The sequence below is a fragment of the Labrus mixtus genome, chromosome 18, assembly GCF_963584025.1.
Source record: "Labrus mixtus chromosome 18, fLabMix1.1, whole genome shotgun sequence".
Lineage (NCBI taxonomy): Eukaryota > Metazoa > Chordata > Actinopteri > Labriformes > Labridae > Labrus > Labrus mixtus.
Window position 1 is genome coordinate 10,856,798 of NC_083629.1, and position 20,002 is coordinate 10,876,799.

The 20,002-nt window shown below is 38.5% G+C and overlaps 1 protein-coding gene across 3 annotated transcripts in view; it reads left to right on the forward strand.

The window, feature by feature from the left end:
- The window catches only part of zdhhc14 (zinc finger DHHC-type palmitoyltransferase 14), a 43,156-nt gene that overhangs the window by 14,747 nt on the left and 8,407 nt on the right, over window positions 1–20,002 (forward strand). For all 3 annotated transcript variants that reach the window (XM_061063425.1, XM_061063426.1, XM_061063427.1), the window contains exons 3-7: window positions 9,994–10,146; window positions 14,611–14,748; window positions 16,148–16,196; window positions 17,904–18,006; window positions 18,534–18,643. In XM_061063425.1, coding sequence (XP_060919408.1) covers window positions 9,994–10,146; window positions 14,611–14,748; window positions 16,148–16,196; window positions 17,904–18,006; window positions 18,534–18,643 — 553 coding nt within the window. The remainder of the gene's footprint in view (window positions 1–9,993; window positions 10,147–14,610; window positions 14,749–16,147; window positions 16,197–17,903; window positions 18,007–18,533; window positions 18,644–20,002) is intronic.

The following is a 20,002-nucleotide window of genomic DNA, read 5'->3' on the forward strand; positions in this document are numbered from 1 at the left end:
TGAAAGCTGCTAAAACAATCACATATATTTTCCCCGACCGTTCTGTTTAGTACGTTAAGTACACGAATCACTCACTGACTGACTGACTGAGAGGAAGAGAGTGACTCGGAGGCGGAGCTCCTGTTCAGTACGTTCAGTGAACGAATCACTCACTGAGCATGAGAACAACGTACTAGTACAATGAACAAGAGCCCTGGTCTCAATTCTGTCGATGTCGAGGAAGCACAGCACTAAATATTTTAATAACAATTAGACTGGGTGTCGCGAAAATGTATGTGCCTGTTAAAGCAGCTTTCAGTTTGCAAACTTTATCGTTTTGAACGAATCGTTCACGAACGACACATCACTACTTAAAGTGTTAAAGTTGAGTCAAGAATGCAGTCAGCACAATGGAGCCTCATTGTCAGTTGACATTCAAGGGCCCTTTTGACTGGAATGTGCACTGATGTTAGTTTAGGTTCTGCAGAAGATTCAGGACTGAATGGCCGGTCTCCAAAAGTGTTTCACTTCCCTGAAGCCAAATGAATCATCAACACTTAAATCAATGGTTTAGCTTTTTATACCCTCTTTATAAACCTCACTTCTAAGTTTCTGTCCTTTTTATTTGATATGTGAAACTTCTATTTTCCAGAGACAGTCCTTTCCATGCTTCTGGCCACTGGGGCCTTATTAAACAAACTCCAGACTGGCTTAATTAATCTCATTAGGAGACTTAAAAGCTTTAGGACGGAAGGTAGTAGAGTACAGAGAGCTTGGAGCAGTGGGCTGAAACAGTGCTGTGCAAAAGTACCATGTCATATGGGCAAACATTTTTTCAGTGGATAATCAAATAAAAGGCTGAAAATACGAACAATATTGACCCAAATACCAAAACCCACTTTGCCATCATCCCATTTGACTTTTGTGCTGTGCATTAGGACTGGAAATGCACGGAGCTTTATTTTAACTTAAAACACTTTTTCACAGAAAACTGTTGTCATGTAGTTGGTTACATATGTAGCTTAATCTTTGTGGACAGTCGGTTAAGTGAAAGGGAATAAAAAGCCTTTCATAAGTAAAACCAACCTATTTTTGTAATTTAGCTGTGATTAGTGACTCCCTTGTAAATCGTTGTCCAACTTCGGCCACAACCATCTCTTCTGGATCTTCTTGTGGAGTGCAACGACTTGTGCAGTGTGGTGTTGTTATGTTTTAACCATAGCGTGGCAGCTTGACATGCAATTCTTTAGTGGCACATCTGTTAACGCTTAGCCTGATCATCTAACCACATAGACCCCAACGTCAACCAGCCTAACGATATCCTGTACTTCTTTCTGTTTTTCTCAGTCCACTTGTCCTCTCTCATTTCACATTGTCTAAGTCAGTGATTTAAAAAGACATATTTTTGTTACTTATTAATAGTGGACATCTGCCCACTTTAAATCTTAGTTTATTCATTATTTTTGTTTTTACATTCTTCCTATTTGTATTTCTTCCGTTCTCTTCTTGACTCGTCCCTAGCAGTTTTCTTCCTGGTCTGAATTAGACATGGTTGTCCTTACATCAACTGTGCAGATCCTGATAAGAAGAAAGCAGCTGACACGCTTAGGAAGAGTAGCTAACGTTTCCATATTAGAACTGCAATAATTTAATGGCTCTTGGCTTTCTTCAGGCTTTCTTAAACTCATGTTGATCTGCTGCTTCCTTAGATTTGTAATTGCACAGCCTTTATTCGTTCCATTTCCTTAACAGTTTTTTGTTTTTACTGTATTACTAGCGTCGTATTAGTATTGCAAATGACTACCTTTTCATCTTTCATATATCGTGTCGGTTTTTGTTATGTATACATGAATCTGTCTTAGGAAAAACAAAAATCACTGACTCCAGCCACCAGCAGCCCTTTGCAAGTAGTTTTGCATTTCACCAGCTGCCTCGTAAATAAATAATGATGTTTTGAAGTCAAAGTGCTACAAGAGTCAAGTTCAACATCCCATCTATTGATCTGTTGACATAACAATAGAGGACCTATTGTCTGCAAAATACGAAGCTTCAAGGCCTCTTGTGCTCCCTGTACTTGAGCTGAAACAGCTGATAGAGAGGTCTCTGCTGTCATCATCTTGAACCAAAATCTCTGCTGTCTGCAAAATGTGTGTGAAAGGAGGTTGAAGTGGGTTGCCTGAAGTAAATATTACATCAGACAAAATAAAATATGGCATGTTTATAGCAGTAAAATTATACATGAGAAATGTGCGACAGATTATTATCTCTGTGGTATCTTCATCCTCAGTATCTTATCACTATAACTTGATCTACAAAAGCAGTGGAAATACTCTGTACATGTATAAAGCTTCAGCTAGGGTAGCACGTTTTGTTTTTCTCTGCTTGAAATGGACACAAGACTTTATTTCTCCTCAGTGTGTTGTTTGATGTCTATCATGTCTGCCTGCCTGCCCAATATGTCAGGACTAAACAGGCTGGCATCAGTTCAGCCACCACAAGCCAAATCTGAAAGACTCTGATACATTAATCAGAGGGCTGGCCAGAGCTGCCTGTTACCTTGTTCCCTTCCTTCCACCAAATATGGTCCAAGCTAGCCGGAGAATGCCAGGGCAACCACACTTCATTTTCCAAAGCTGCTGGCCAGACTCAAGGCCAGCAGAGAAATAGATTTTGGAAGGCTTAGAGCTTGTGCTGCTGGAGGAAAGCAGGGCACATCAGAAGAGGATGCAATGACATTTAGGCTTTTCATGACTGCAGGGAAGTCGATATGGCTGTTTGAAGGTGGGGACAGTGCTTTCAACTACATCTTTTTTTCTATCTTTCTTTTTTTTTTTTTTTTAAATATGTATTCGTCTGTGTTCCCTTAGGCCACATACCTAAATAGAAGCTGATGCCTTTTAAGTAAAGTAAAAAATATGTCAATTTATAATGTAATCATTTTATTAAAATGTTGGCATTGTAGTGGTAGGATTCACTTCACATGGCTTTACACCTTGCAAAAAAGAACTACCTTGAATGTTTTATGAATGTGTTGTGCCTTGAGGCCAGGAGTGGGAACCACTGTTTTTATTTATTTTTTGCTTTGTGTTCAGCAACTTACTACCATGAGTGGTGCACGCTGACTCTTTCCACTCTACCAAAGCATTTACTGTCATAACAAACAGGAAGTTGTGCAAAAGCTTGACACCCTGTTGCTGATGAAATTTGCCTGGTTGTTTATCTCTGTATGTCAGCCCTGTGATTGACTGATGACACGCCCAGGATGTACCCCAGCTCTTGCCAAATGTCAGCCGTGATTGGCTCCAGCCACGTGTGACTATAGACGGTATATATAATGGATGCATGGATAGTACATGTCTCGCATCAAAAATCAAAGTGGAACAAAGTTGCCATCAATACAAGATTCTGATTTTTCAATATAATAATAATATGGTATATATAATATAATGGTAGGGGAAACACTGCCTTCTCAGGGCTTGTTTTTTTGCAAAATATTTTTTTTGCTATCCTTTGCTAATCAAATTTTACTCAATTTTTAGGAACAAAGCATTTCAACTGTGTCATTCGATTTTCTTTTTATCGCTTTACCCATATTGTTCTTAGTTGTGAACTTGCACACTCATTAAATTAGTTTCTGTTTGTAAAATATGTGAAAATGTTTCGTTGGTACCACTTTTTTGTGTCCTTGCCAGTTACAGTTCAGGTGGCAAACTCAAACACAATGGCCATCACCAGATAGAGCCATTCTGTAGGATCAGAGTTTATTTAATCCCATTAGATAAAGTATCTCTCCGGGTAGTGATAAAACACTGTTAACAAGCTCTTGAGATTTTAACACCTTGTAGTCCTGTTTGAAGTGTTTACTGGGCCTTGGACTGGAGGAAACTGTAAGACTTTACAATTAATATGTTGTATGTATTTTGACCTTCTGTCGGCCTTCAACTCTAGAAATGAAAAAAGTGAAATAAATCAGCGTGTAGAAAGGGACCGCTGACTCTTCAGATTGATCCTGAGATACCCTCTCAGTGACCGGGTATATCAGCAGCATGGTCTGTTTACCCCATGTTGAAGACTATTTTGCCTTTGCCATGACAATTTACTGCATGTCTGTCTGGTTCACATAGTTCTGACATCCTTCGTCTCCTTGTAGTGTAAAATGAAATAATACCTTGTTTTGAATGACAGTCCATTCATAATTCATGATGGTACTTTAACAGATAATGTGACTCTCTTCCTCCCTCCTCTCCCTTCCCAGTGTAACAGCCTGGGTCACATTTTTGTCTGACTTCATTGTAACTGGCTGAATATTAAGTAATGGGTGTGCAGCCTGCAGAAATAGGCTCTATTACTAAGCTACTTGACATCTTAACTTCTACATTTGGGGATTGCTTGTACATAGACCAAAGCCTATCCTCTCTTGTTATGTCTGACAAAGGGGGCATGTGAGCAAGACGATGAGGAAGAGTTTAACCTGACAGAGACCGACAGTAACTGTTTGGAAGCAGTGTGATAATATAGTTTAATATTGCAGTAACAATATAGTATAAACAAAGAGTGTTTATTAGCTACAACTGCATTTCCACGGTTATCATCTGCTATTCTTCATTTTTAATCCTTGTGTCCTTGATCCAAAATAGATTCAGAAAGCATTTATTTTCACCAATTGGCACCAATTAATGTCAGGGTGTATGAAGGCCAGCTTGAGCTTCATCTGATTGCATCAAATTGATTTGAAAACGTGGTCAAAAAATAATCCAGACCTCCATCAAACAGGTAAAAGATGTTCAGCTGAGAGCAAAAGTCAGTATTTATTGCAATTAAAAAAAAAAACTATGTTTATTGCCAATGCTCACATCATGATAATAATGGAATATAGATTAATTGCATAGCCCCATTGTCTTTTGTTGCTGAACTGATTTTTTTTCTTCAAACTTCCATCAGGATTATGTAATGTAGCCCCCTTTCACACAGCCTGTTCAAGACAGAGCTGTTCCCCCTCTGTCATGCATCACATTCTGTGCAAAAAGATACTGATGCGGAATAGTGGGCAAAGTTATTCGGTCATTAAGCCAGCAGAGAACAATATAAAAGTACAGAACAGAGATGAAATGATGTCAGCGCTAAAGGCCGAGCTTGCAAGTCAGAGCAGTGTGATGTGTGTGTGTTACATTTGTGCTGTTTGTTGATGTGTCAGACTTATTTTGCTCACCCAACACCATAACGCTCTGTAACATCACACACTGGGACCCTATATAGCAGTTTTTAGTTCAATGTAAAAGTATAAAGGTGTCCTATTTACAGAGATTAATTACAGCGCTGTTGTGGAATCACTGTAAAAATTGGTATAGTCATCATCTGTTCATCTTCATCCTTTGCATCTTAAAGCTTCTAGCTCGATCTAACCTTACTGTCATTTTGACCATGTGTGCTGTAAAGGGTTAATTTGCACTCTTTGAAGTACCTTGGCCATAATAACTTCCTTTTCTTTTCCTTCTCTCAGTTTTTCTAACTTCGCCAGACTCACAGGGGCATGGATATGAAAAAGACAAATAAAAAATTGATAGATCCATAGATTATAGTCCTGCGGTGGTAGAAGGAACAGAGCTGTCACTGGAGAGATGTTTGATGGGACACATGAGAAAAGAATGTAAACATACTCGTTAAGCAATCAGACCTACCTGGATTAACCCACTCAATAACACACATCTGTTTTCTTAATGCTCTTCAGTGTATTTAAGGCAGGGAGGCTACATTAAGGTATAACTGTCTTTAAGCATTTTTCTCTTTGTCTTTTTCCTTCCTTCTTGTCTCTCTGTGACACTCTTTAGATCTGGTTATCCAGTCAGGAGTACAAGGTGAAGCAGCAGCTGTGCTTTCCTTCTCTGCACTCTGGTGCTGACATATTTTAGCCTCGTCCAAATCTGGCTGTGCCTTGAGTTGTCATTTTTCCAAATGTGTTTCAAATGTCACATTTCTGTATCCAGACTGATCCTCATGAACTGATCCTCATGGTCTTGGCCTTGGTGTTCGGCAGTTCAGCACAGAGTGCCAAAGTCTGACACAGAGAAAACTTAGCCTGAGATTTAGCTCTTGCTTTGGATGAGAACAGTTAAGAGAAGTACAGCTATACTAATTCAAACAGAATCAAAAGCATGGTTAGATGTACGAATTAATGGTTTCATAAAGATTTCATATTTCTCATGAATTAAGTAAGGATTGGAATTCCATTTAAGTTTTTTGCTTCACACCAAAATGATGCTTTCGGATCATCATTTACTATTTGGGTTACATTACGGTCCTTTTAAATGCACTTTATAGTGTGGCTAAGAAATATGATACTTCTGTACATACATTATGTATCAGAAACGGATTGGAACTGGAAATAAAGTGGATCGGTGCATCTCTTATTTATTTGCCTAAAAGTCAGTGGTGGCTGATTGAAATGGGTGCCAGAAACATACTTAGTTGATTAAAATGCAGATCTATGTATTTGACTTAAAAGGAACAGTCCCAAAATCAAATCTACAAGTTGATTTATTAGTAGGAATATTTTCCAAGCATGTACGACGAGAAGAATTTTCCAACTGTTTGCACACACTATCAGCAGATACTTGGGCTGCTCTCTGCTTATGTGGCCTTTTCAAAAATATATTCTCAACACAGAAGCAAACAAATGAAAACCATGCTGAAACTGCAACTGATCAGAAATTCCAAACACTGGCACAGCCTTTAATGGTATCCATTTAGCTTTGCATTCTTTAAAATCCTCCGCAGAATATGTTCAGGAGATCAGAGTGAAAAGAACAGTCTGCAATGTCAGTTTTGTGCCACATCTCTTAATAGTCTTTAAATAGATTTGACTACAAACATTCTCTCTCTTCTGTTTAAACTTTAAGCATGCCAAGAAAAGCTGCACATGCCACAGAATAAATTCAGACAAGAAAATCCCATGCTATGAATTCTCATAGTAACCATAATTGACTCCATATTGAATGACTTCCTCAAATGTAATGATGTGATATACACCTGGTTCAACATGCTCAAACTACAATATGTCTTACTCTTTATCTTCGTCAGTCAGCTGTAGGCTGAGAGGAAATGAGGGGAGAGAGGTTGGGGGATGACATCCACCAATCAGTGACAGAGGTGAACCTACGACCAAACTGTACACCCTGCACTCTGGGTTTTCTGCTACCAACTGAGCTATACCAGCGACCTTCTATTAAATATTCTTAACAAGGAAAAAACACTTATTTGAAACTTAATGTTTTTTTTATATTAATGTATGCAATTTAGTGAATTATTTCATGTTTTTTTATAGTTACATTATTTTCTTTGTAGCTGTTCTGTTGACTTAACATCTACATGTTAGTCATCATCATTGTACTCTAGTTCTCCTCCATCTGTCAAGGTAAATGCTGCATTTTTCTCTCCTTCACATGCACAGCATGATGGCAATTAGTTTCCATTTATACCTCACCAGGCAACACCTAGCACAATTTGGCTGACATTGAAACTTGTTTGTTTAGCTCTGTGTGTAAGGTTGTATGTGTGTGTGGTGTATACATATTCTGTTTCGTCATTTCCCAATCTACTTGCCTTATAGTTTAGCTGTAGGTTGTTAGGCCTGGCCATGATGTAATGCTGAGCTTCGTCTGCCTGGATGGCAGTCTACAAATGTCCATGTGAGGCAGGAAAGCTACTTTGACATCCCCGCTCAACTGCTACTGTACTGCAGGCATCTGTGAACAAGTGTAGGTGATGGTCTATTTTAATTTACCGTACATGATTACATAGAGAAACACTGGTTTTAGTGTGGATGTTTCCCCAGGTTTATATGTTGGGGAAGGTGGGGTGCTGCTGAAATAAAACGAATGCACATAAATTCTATGAATAAAGTATTTTATGCGTTTCTTTTGGGGTGGTAGGAGGTCACATTTGTGGTGGTGGGCTAACACAAATGAATCTAGGGGAAACCCTGAGTGTAGAATTTCTGAGGCTGGGCTGCAAGAAGATTCCTTTTGAAGCTTTTGTTCATTATTGTGATAACTGGAAACAGCAGAAAAGCATTCTCTTTGCTTTCAAACAATTTAAAGTCTCAAACTTTAAACTGCTCTCGCTCTTAAAAAAACACTTATCAATGCAAGGTTAGGTACATTGTATTCTCATGCCACACATCAGCTGTATTCATAATGATTTCTTTATTTTCTTTAGTTGTTGCTCTGCATGGTGCTTAAGACACTCTGAGAAACCATACACAACAATAAGAACGTCTGCAATATGTCACAATTTTGGTGACACAATCAAGGCAAAAAGAAAATGGAAACATGTTGATTCACTTTTAATGTAATCTCTTAGGCCAGAGTGTGCGTGTCTGTGTTAATTTCCTTGCAATGCGTTGATCCAACTGGAAACTAACAATGAAATTAAATTCATAATGAATTTTAAGTACATTTCATTATTGATATTAATTGTATCTTTGTGGTCCAAATTGTTCTCTAACTGTCTGCTCAAATATTGTCTCTGTCTCAGTGAAGTGTGCTGTGAGGGCAGAGGAGCAGAGGGAGTGTAGAGGAGAGCACTCTAGTATTGATCACGATAGAGACCAATGGAACAAAACATTTCCTCTGCTCTTCTTTAGAAATGTCAAACACCCACACAAGCCACTCAGTCCCTATACAGTCCCACTACATACTCACACATGGCACTCTGGTAGCAATGCTACAGGCTGCTGCGTAAATGATCTCAGAATCATCTTCCTACACACAATATCTCACTCTCTCGGGGTGCGTGAGAGTGCTCATAGCAGGCAGAGTATTAATGGGATCCAGGCTCTACCTTTTATGGATAGAGAATCCCTATCATTGCTCTCATCTGCACCATTTAGCCTGTGATCGTAGATGTCTTACTTAACCAAAAACCATTCAGAGCACTTTGCCATGATTTTCTTTTTTGTATGATCAAAGTGTTAAGTGCAAGTTATATTACTAACACTATTGTTCTATTACTACTACTAAGTAGTTCTACTCTAAGTCCCATCATGTGATTCAGAAAAGAAAGGTGGCTAGTTGTAGGGTTACATTTGGTTCTGGTTGGGAAGTTTGATGTCACACAGCAGCCCAATCTGTAGCTCATTCAGAAAGCTAACATGGAAGGGCTGATCAAACATAATGTGCTCTGTGGGCTGTGTGAGTTCGAAACTCTTAAGCTGTTCTCATATAAAAACATGTACTTTTAAAATGGCCAAATATTGTAGAGATAACTAAAGGTTTTATATCACAAAAGCCTTCTTGAGATTCATCCATTTAAGACGACTAAACCAGACATAGTCAACACATTGCTCCTGGACAATAATGTGTGAATACTGTTTTTATCTCACAAATAAAGAAATATGTATTTGTATTATCTCAAGTGGTTCATTTTCACAATGTATTCAACTGTACAAAAAACCTTTGTACACCAAAACCCAGATTGTGAGATTTCGTCTTGGTGTGAAAGGCAGCATGGCATTAATTCAAGTGAAACTGCTTTACTAAAATAAACTGGCTAAATATTAGTAAGCTTAGCATTTATATAGTTTGCTGCTCTCTGTTGTTCGGGTTGCGTTGGTACAATATTTTTTGACTGAGGACGAGTCAAAAGAAAAAAAATAAGTAAAAATGTATAACTTATAGCATGCCTGCAGTTTTTAGAGACGATACATTTAAAGCAATATGTTTGTCAAAGTTTGTCCTGACAGCTATTAAATGTATGCATTCAAGTCATGTATACCATTTATCCTAACTTGTTTTCTGTTTTAGCTAGAACAGATATCAACATATTGAGTGGCTTATTGTGCATTGTGAATCCCATCAGGATGTGTGTTCCTATTCCTAGCACACTAGTAATGAACATTGAAGTAAATCAGGCCTTAGTGGAACTTGGACAAAACACTGTGTCATTGTAAAGATTTAAAAGTCTTTTAATTTTGATTCCTGTTTCTCTTTGTTTGTCCCTCTTTAATGGTGTCTTTAGATGTTGCCAATGGCAGCACAGGCTACAGGCCTCCTCCCAGAACTAAAGAGGTGGCCATCAACGGCCAGACAGTCAAGCTGAAGTATTGCTTCACCTGCAAGATCTTCAGACCGCCTCGTGCCTCCCACTGCAGCCTCTGTGACAACTGTGTGGGTGAGTGAGAATCAATTCTTCCTGGTTGTATTTTTGGCCTCAACTTCTAATTTTAACCACATTTAATTATAGACATAAGAACAAGGAACACAGACACCCAACACCAAAACCAACATCTCTTCGCCCACTTTGTTTAATTTTTGCACGTCATACCTCACTTTAATCTTTTGGCCTTTCTGAGAAAATCATCTTTATGACATTAATTTTATTTTTTAGAAGGTTGATTCACAATGACATAATTGGTTATTATCTAAGAATCATTAAATATATTTGGGTATCAATAAAGACTGACTGTTAAGGAGTCTTCATTATTGTATCAGTATCAATGACAATTAACTTTCCCCATCTGAAGTTAGGTATATACTTTATATCTCTTCCAAACAGCTGTATTATACTGTATTATATATCGTATATTGCTAGGGAAACAAACAATTAAGTCCTCCAAACAACCGTTTATTCAAGTTTCTGAGAAAAATCTAACCTTTCTTTTTCTTGACATTTCATTTGAACGCAGCATGATGACATTTTATTTACTCTTGCCTAATAGTCATTTTAAGGACCCGACCTTGAACACATCATAATGTAACATTTAGTCAACCCACTAACACTTTTGGTTAGGTAACCAGCTGTTATCCTGCCAATTTCAGAATGGATTACTTTTTTTTTTTTTTTTTTACTAATGGGACTGGCTACAAAATTTGCATCCACGGCTGCTTTGGGTGTAGGAGGAGGATGCCTGTTTCTGCAGCAGCAGTTTAATCAACCTGAAGACCGTGTAAGGTGCTGAATATTGGTTGCTGATGTGCTTGTTAGCTGGCAATTCAATTGTATTCAAAAACATTATTAAAGGATCAATGTATGTGTGAGCAGCAGTGATTTGATTTGAAAGCTGTGACTTGACACGAGATATAACGTTACAGGGCCTTGAAATTTGTATTGCAGTATGGATAAGCTCAAACGTTAATGATTTTCAGTTTATGAAAAACAAAACAGGACCAGATCCTTGTGGAACCCGGTTTCAATCCCCACTTACATTAGCACCCAGAACTCAGATAAATAGTACAAACATGTTTATAGGAGACTACAAGCCAAGTTCTATGTTTACTTTATGATGTCTACCTACAGGGGAAATACAGCACACATGCCTCCAGGAGTTACATCCACACTGAGGGGAAATGGGGGATGGTTACACTGAGAAAAAACAACAACAACAAAGAAGCAGCATTATTGTTGAGTTTTGCTCTTACCAACAACATTCACCGTCCCTTGAGTTAAAACCGAATGCACAGCGAGGCAATTACTGATGGATAGAGTAAGAGAGATACAGAGACCTGAATGTCTCTGCATCCTCCTCATCTGGGTTTTTATGCCGCTCACTCATCAAAGACAACTCCATCTTTGAAAGTATTTTTCTTTTGTCAGAAGTGGGGCCGACTGAAACCCTCTGAGACAAAGATTTGAAAGTGGTAAACAGAGGGAAAAGATGAGGAAGTGTTAATCGGATGTGGCAGATGCCTGCAGGCAGAAAAGAAGACAGACTGGCAGCCAAACAGAAGGATGGAATGGCAGTCATTTCTTTCACGAAAAAAGCTGTGTTTTTAAAAACACAAAGGTGGACTCTGTGTTTTTTTTAATTGGATTGTTAAAGTTTGAAATGAAAAGGGTGAGGCTGATTTTTTTTAAACTAAATTCAGTTCATAGATATCCTGCCTCAAACCAAACAGGAATAAGAAAATGGGTGATAGATTATAGGGGATGCTTTGATGGCCGTCCAAATACAGACACAGAGCATTGTAGTATATCCAATTCTTATTTTGAAGGTGGGTCTGGATCATCATTGTAAGCCACAGATGGGTGGGAAAAAATTAGAAACAGACACATTCTTGTACTGTTCACACAGCAGGTGGAATAAATTATGAACTCCAGTGATGGATGTCAGTTCGAACTTGTGTCTCTTTTACAAAGAAATACTTTCATTTCTGTTCTCAAAGCTCCAGGACTCCATCCAGTGAGGCTCGATATCCCCTTAAAGAAATCCTGAGTCAGTCGTTACAGAGTTAATCATGAGGTTTCAGAGATAAAGTGTAGAAATTAAGATGCAGGGAATTAGAATATATCCTGAAGAAAAGGTTCAATATTTACATTAAAAATTTATACTCAAGATTTTCTCTGGCCTTTTTCACATCGGCTTTGAAAAAGTGATACAGTTGCCTTTCCTGTCTCTACCTCTGATGCTGTAAATGCCAGAGGGGCTAACAAGCTCTTAAATAAGTCAGCAGTCAGAACGGATAGGGCCTCCCTGGTGGACACAGAGCCATATTGTGGAGTCACTTCCTGTTTAAAAAGGGGTTATTCCTCTGGGTGTGATAAGAGACACTTATAAGGGCATAGAATTATGATACGTACACATAAACTCAGAGACTGCTTCTATTTGTCTTCCTGTTGTCTCTTTCTTTTTACTTTTACTATACAGTTTCTGTACACATTCATTATTGGTGTAGGGCAAGAGGTTGTGTCTTTATGATGAATTATTCCAGATGATTTTAGGGTTATTTTTGCAGCTCAGATTTCTGATGATGTGCTATTATCTGTACATTTGATGACATTTTTAAGACCCTCTTGAGGTAAAGCCATTGTTATGTAGGGCAACAATAAAACATGCATGAGATGAATAGTAGATACACGAGAATATATTTGACAAATACATCATTCAGTGTCGAGTTGTGGTTTCAAGCTTTTGCTTTTAAACATCATTGGATGGATCATGACGCTACTGAGCAGTTAGCTTCCACCTGTGATATGCAGATGTTTCAGTCATAATGGGGTTAAATTGTGGCAACAAGTTTGGCCATATTGTCAAAGTCATGCCCATCAAGCTTTCTGAATTGAATTGTGTGCACCCATCCATACATTGTAACATTAAGATGTTACATCTGACCAGAGGCTGCGTGTCCTTTGACCAGGCATTGATTAAAGAAGACAAAGGCAGGTCAATTCACCTCACTAAACAAATGACTGCTCTGATTAATTAGTTGAATTGATCCCACTGTGCACAGCAAGTCGTCCACACTCGGATACAGGACTGTGGGATTAGGGCTGATTAAATAACCTCATTAACAAGGAGCCCACGACTCTTTATGTAATCAGTAGAAAGCTACGTTTACCAGGGCACAGTGTCTTTGATTAGAATACCACTGAGTCATTTTCATCAGAAAGCATTTCACATTAAAAATTAAGTAGTTAATCACTTCCACATTTCATTCAGATATATGTTTTAAGTCTATTATTTCTTGATTTCAATTGTTTGAGTTATGTTTTACAACACTGATATTCAGTTAAATGAGGCTCCTCTGTGCAACACAATCACACTTTGTTCAGTAGCACAATCTGTACTCAAAATGTCTGACAAACTTGTGTCAGTGTTTACATATAGGTAAACCTCTGTTGGTCTGTACTGCATAAAGTCTTAGGAAGGAGAATGGCAGTCAAGACCACACTTACACTTTTCTTCCAGTTTTTTATCAGTTCCCCAAACATCTTCAAATATTCTTAAATAAGGACTTACTCCAGCACTTTATCTGTTGACCCAGATGAGAGCTTTCACCCTCTCAACCTTGCAGACACTTCCCTTTTCCCCCAATTTCGCCCAATTCCCCATAGCTCCAAATTTGCTGAGTTTACATGCGCTGAAGATACCTTGTTTTGCTTTTGTTGTTTTTTTATAATTCTGTTTTTTTTTCTTCTAATTGGTCATCAAGATTATCTACAGATGCATTTGAGGACACCTGATCCCTAAAACATGTGTACATAGTATACAGGCGGGATTAATATCACTGTGCTAGCAATCTGGGAATCAATCGGCTATTCTCTGACAATGATAAGCCTCTGGGAACATTGGTCAACTTCTTGGTATTCCCAGTGCAGCCAGCAGTTAGCCATAAATGATTCTCAGCCGAAAACCTCCTTTTCCATGCGCCGATGATTACATCCAGTTAGCAACTTAAGAAGTGTGATAGATCAAAATATTAAATCAAAAGAGAGGCAAAATTCACCTCCAGTTTTGCCTTGTGGATTGTTAGCTGCTTTTTCATGTAGATATACGTTTAAAGATAAATTAATTGTCGTCAGATTAGCACCAATGGGAGATCACACATCATAATGGGGGATTGTGTTCAGACTGCTTTAGCTCTCCTCAAGGACTGTTTTTCCTTCATACGCCAAAGCCTGCTGATACGTGATTGATCAATAGTACTTGGACTACAAATGTACTACAACCAGAAACCATCCAGACACTTCCCAGACTAAAATCCAGACATGAGTAGAGAATCTACATTTTTAAGTAGAACCTGAATGGAAATGACTTTTGCAGCAGCGTAGTTGGTTAAAGAAAAGATATTCATGTATTCATGTTTCAAAAAAAGTATAATCTTTTAACTCTGCCTCTGTCTCTTTCTGTCTGTGCAGAACGTTTTGACCACCACTGTCCCTGGGTGGGAAACTGCGTGGGAAGAAGGAACTACCGTTTCTTCTACATGTTCATCCTCTCCCTCTCCTTCCTCACCATCTTCATCTTTGCCTTCGTCATCACACACATCATTTTACGTAAGAACCTGAGGGTTGGGAAAAGGGACATGTACTGAGGTCTGGTACACACACACACACTTACACACACACACACACACACACTTACACACACACACACACTTACACACACACACACATACACACATATACACATGCACTCCTCCTGGCTGTGTTATTGGTATGTTTCAAGCCAGCAGGTTGTAAGTGGGAGTTGTGAAAAGCTGCAGCATTTTGGCTTGTTACCATCTTTCCAGCTGGGACCCGGCGGTGGACTGTTGGGCTCCCCATCAGTGGGTGTGCTTGTGTGTAAGGTTGTGTCCACATAAAGGACATAGAGTGGATCAGTGTTGCACTGAGAGAAAAGTGTGGGCAACAAAAAGTGCTACAAAAGTGTAGCACTGAATAATAACATTTTAATGTGTTTTTTTTCTTTCAACAAGCCTGTTCTTACTTTGATTGTAACCATAACTCTGTGTTGAGTCTCATGCTGTCAGATTTGGCAAAACAGCACCACTGCAGGTGGAATTTTAGTCTCAAAATTGGCCTCAAATGTAATTGGAGAACATCCAAGTGGTTTCATAATTTGGCCATGTTTCAGGCTTACAGTAGAAACCCAGCAAATCTATGAAAAATCAACTCCACAATACTTCAAATCAAAGGTAGTTGCAGTCATCCAGGTGCTGAAATCACACCTTTATGTTACATAATTTCTTTATTATGTTAATTATAAATCAACAAAACATACATTTGCACCTTCTGATTCATTTGTTGAATTATGACAGGTGTTATTAAAATAAGTAGATGATCAATATGGTTTGTGTCCTACAAACATATAACACTTGATATTTGGTCTTCAAGTATTTAAATTGAAAAACTGATTCATGTAGGCTCAGTCTGCTGAGCTAACTTCATCTTTTATGGCACTCAGCACTTTAACCAATAAAGGGTCTGCCTTAGGGCTATGCATTGGCAAATATGTAGTCATGCTGATACTGATACTGTACGCTATATATATATATATATATATATATAGTGATATTTTTTAACTGAATGTTCATAAATGTATAAAAAAAACACAAATATTTCAGTTCAAATAGGGTTATTTAATGCAGTTCAATCAGTGGGATCCGAGTTGATTTTTAATCTAGGAGCACTATTTTGTGTTCACAATAAACATGTGCATAAACAAGTTCAAAATAAAATCTATGCATTCAAACTGAATGAAATGAATTGTGTGATGTATCAATGCTTTCTTACGCCCCTTGTCTCTCACAGGTAATGGCTTTATAGAGTGTAGTACCTTTTCTCTAGTACAAGTCCCCAGTTAGGGAGTGTTTAATGTTGTTGTGATTCATTGTGTGCATTAAATGCTAAATGCAGCAGTACACTGTCTGACTAATACTGTCTTCTTTTACAGGCTCCCATCAACATGGGTTCCTCAGCGCACTAAAAGACAGTCCTGCCAGATATCCTTTTACTCACATCAACCTTTTGGCTTTTATTGTCAAATATGTGTATCTTAAATGAGAATGATTCTACTGTCTCTAACACTTTCTCCATATTGTTCTATGTTCATTCATCACCCTCATAAGTTACAGTAAATTATATTAAAACTTGTTCCACACTAACTTGCCCAACCAGGGTCCATGTCGTTCATTATGTAGGTCAGAATTTATTACCATGACATGCCTCCTCAAAGCGTTTCCATCCAATGCTCCTGTCATTTTCTGCACTTCTAGTCCTTGCACAACTGGTGTGTGTCTGATTAGTCCTGTTCCGTCAGGCTAATGCAGCACGCAAGGCAACTTCTCAATCTGTCTCCGTCGATTGATTCAGTTCCTCTTTAATTTCATCTGGCTCTTACTTGGCTCCCTCTACAGAGATGTTGTGTGAGTGAGATTCGACGTCGAGCGTGGGTGTGTCCGTTTGTCTGATAGATGCCAAGTGTGTGCAAGAAGTCTTAAGATGCAGCTGTTAGAAATACCCTGTAAGACAGCTTATTGTCTTGACACAACATCAGTATTAATCATGTAGACTGTTGTCAGTCCAAGCAAGTCAAATGTTTTAATTTGACATTGCAGTAAAAGGAAGTTTGACACAGTTTGTCCTTCGCTCTAAGCAGTAAATCCAGGCAGTAAAGACGGAAGGAGCTGATGTCAGAATTTAAATTTATCACCTCCTCGACAGACTTTTTTGAGAAGATACTGAAATGACCTTTTTTGACCTTTTATCCAAAACCTCCTGACAATGACAGCCAATGTTCTCTAAGGAAAAAATGTGTAAATAATAATAGTTGTAAATAAAACAGGCATCTGATCATTTTCAGAATTGACACAACCTTTTCAGTGATGAAATCTTAATGGTACCCAATGCTACTTACTGCTAACAAATTTCAGTTGAGAGCACCGGGCTATGACACTGTCCCTCTCTCTCTGCCCTTCTCTTTATGGCCGAGTACGATAACTGTTTCTCTGGCAGAGAAATGCCAAGCCAAGCTGATAACGGCCTGTGTCCTACAGGACTTTAATAAAGGGGAATTGCAGTCGATAGTATTAAAGCAGTCCTTTGTACTAGCTGAATGATGACATGTTTTGTCCTTACTGAAGAGGAGGATAGAAGACACAGAGACACAGAAGAGTAAAGGGAATGGGATGGCATTTAGATGTTTGTTTTTTTTACAGCACAGTTTACAGAAAGATTCATGGTCTTTAACCAAGTAATATTTGACTGACCCTCCAACTCATTTGTTTTTTTCTTCAATAAGCCCTCAGCGATGTATCTGTGCTATATAGTGCATTTGTTGTCTTATTTAATGAACAAGAAATTCTCTTAGAGACTGTTCCCTACAATTCAGTTCTGAGTCTCTCAGGCAGAACAATTCTGTAGGACAGTGTGTGTGCTTTTGTGCTTTATGTGGAGCAGAGAAAATGAGCAGTGCTCTGCATTGCCAGCCAAATTAACTGGTAACTAGGACCTATTGGCAAGCAGTGGACAGGCCTGAGGCTGTAGGTCAATATGCTAGCTGAGCTTGCACCATTTGTTTGTCCATTGGAGCTCTGTATGGGTCAATGTCTGTATATTGGTTTTTATTGTCTGTTTTATTAATTGAAGAATAGATCAATTTAAACCTGTACCAAAAAATACAGAAATTATTCCTTGACTTTTTGTGTCACTGTGATGGAGGTGGTGGTGTGTTTCTTTTCTGTATGGTCAATAGTGGGCTTATCAGGCTTCCATACTTATCTAATCAGCTCAAACCAGACGACCAATGAAGATGTGAGTATGAATAAACACTTCATATCAGTATGAATTTGAATGTTTTTTTTGTTGATCATTTGAACCCTGTGCTGGATTCAGCATACCTGACTTTTCAGTGCAGATAATAAGTGTCATCTGTTTTTTTGTGGCACCGGTTAAAAGTCGTGGTCTTTTTTTAAGCTACTATTGCTTTTATAACCTAAAACAACATTTGTATATATTTTGTAAAATTGAAAAAAAAAGAAGAAAATATTTCTAAACTGAGAATCACTTGTGTGATATGTCATGACGAAATAAATCAAAAATGTTAACATAAGGAAATCAACAGGACAAACTATATAATACCTTGTACATTTTATTTCTACAAAGAAAGTATTCAAAGGGATTTAAGCATGTTGGTCTCTGTCTCTGTGTTTTCTGCCAAAATGAGGCCCATAAATATTTCATAATGGTTCATTAGATATAGAGGCCTGATTTATTTTATTTCAGTGAGACTTTTAACAATCCCTTTGAAACATGTGTTGATGTTGTGTGGTCTTTTCTAGATAAAAGGGTCCTGGTCTTCTAAAAGAGGGAAAGACAACTATAACCCGTACAGCCATGGCAATATATTCACCAACTGCTGTGCAGCGCTGTGTGGACCCCTTCCGCCGAGGTATGTGAAATGAATGTTTTTATGAATTATTTATTCCCAGATGCCTGGCTGAGGACATGTAACCCAGTTCATTAACAGTTTTAGAGAACTCATTCTGAAGCTTTTCATGTAAAGAGACCCCCCCCCCACACACACACACACACACACACACACACAATATAACATTTAGTCTTAAGTTGAAATAAATCTGTCCTTTAGACGAGGAGCTGCAGTGAACGGAGCCTGCTTGCTGCCTTCTCTCTATACTCCTCTTCTAAGAAACCGCTGGAGTGGAAAGGATTTTAACGAAATCTGAGATCAGAGTCAGCTTCATATGCTAGATTTCTACCTTGAGCTATTCATGTGATCAAACTGAAAGGTAACCCCACTGTCACATCTACATTTAATGTCCATGTGACTTTTATGTCAGTACCAGTGTTTCCTGCCAGCTACTTAAATGAAGATAATTATTATATATATATTTTTAAGATATATTTTTGGGCCTTTTTTGGAGAGACAGGACAGTGGACAGAGCCGCAAATCAGGGAAAGAGAGTAGGGAATGACATGCGGGAAAGGAGCCACAGGTGGGATTCGAACCCGGTCCACCCGCTTGGAGGACCATGGCTTCCATACATGGGGCGCGCGCACAAACCACTGCACCACTGCACCACCAGCACCCCAACTTAAAATGATTTTAACCAGAAGTTCCCTTAACTCATCCATGAAACTGCAGCTCTTACTTCCTCTCATTAAACAGCTCCTTTTTTCTTTCGTCATGGTTAGAAATGTGTTCATGCTGGAGCCAGATACCTACTATCTGCTCTTATCTTAACCAACCACTTAGATGATATAACACTCTCTGTGACGATGTAAGACGTCAGACATCTCTTAGCCTTCAGAACTTTGAGCCTTAAGCTTTACCTTTTGCTTTGCACTTATTTAACCACAAGTATGAACAAAAAGATAGAGACACATACAGACTATATTTCAGCACATGCATGCAGTGCCATCTAAAGGTAGATCAACAAATGAAACAAAAAAAATGATGTGGGCTTTGATCACTATTCTGTCCATGCATGTGGCCTTGAAAGCCATAAGTCACCGATTATGATTGCAGTGGGTGGCAAAGGAGAGTCCTCAGTGAACAGTTGGCTGCCATCTGGGCATGTTTGTGTGTCTGTGTGTATTTGTGGCCAATCACTGGCATTGTTAAGCTGAGTCTGCCATTAAAATAAAGGATTGTTTCACCTCAGCCTCAAACTATGCATGCAATGCTCCCTCTCACAAACAAACATGCACAGAGACAAAAGCCTCTTGCATTCCATTCCCTGCTGAGACACTGACTCACATTTTCTAATGCATCATCCTTTTTTTTTTA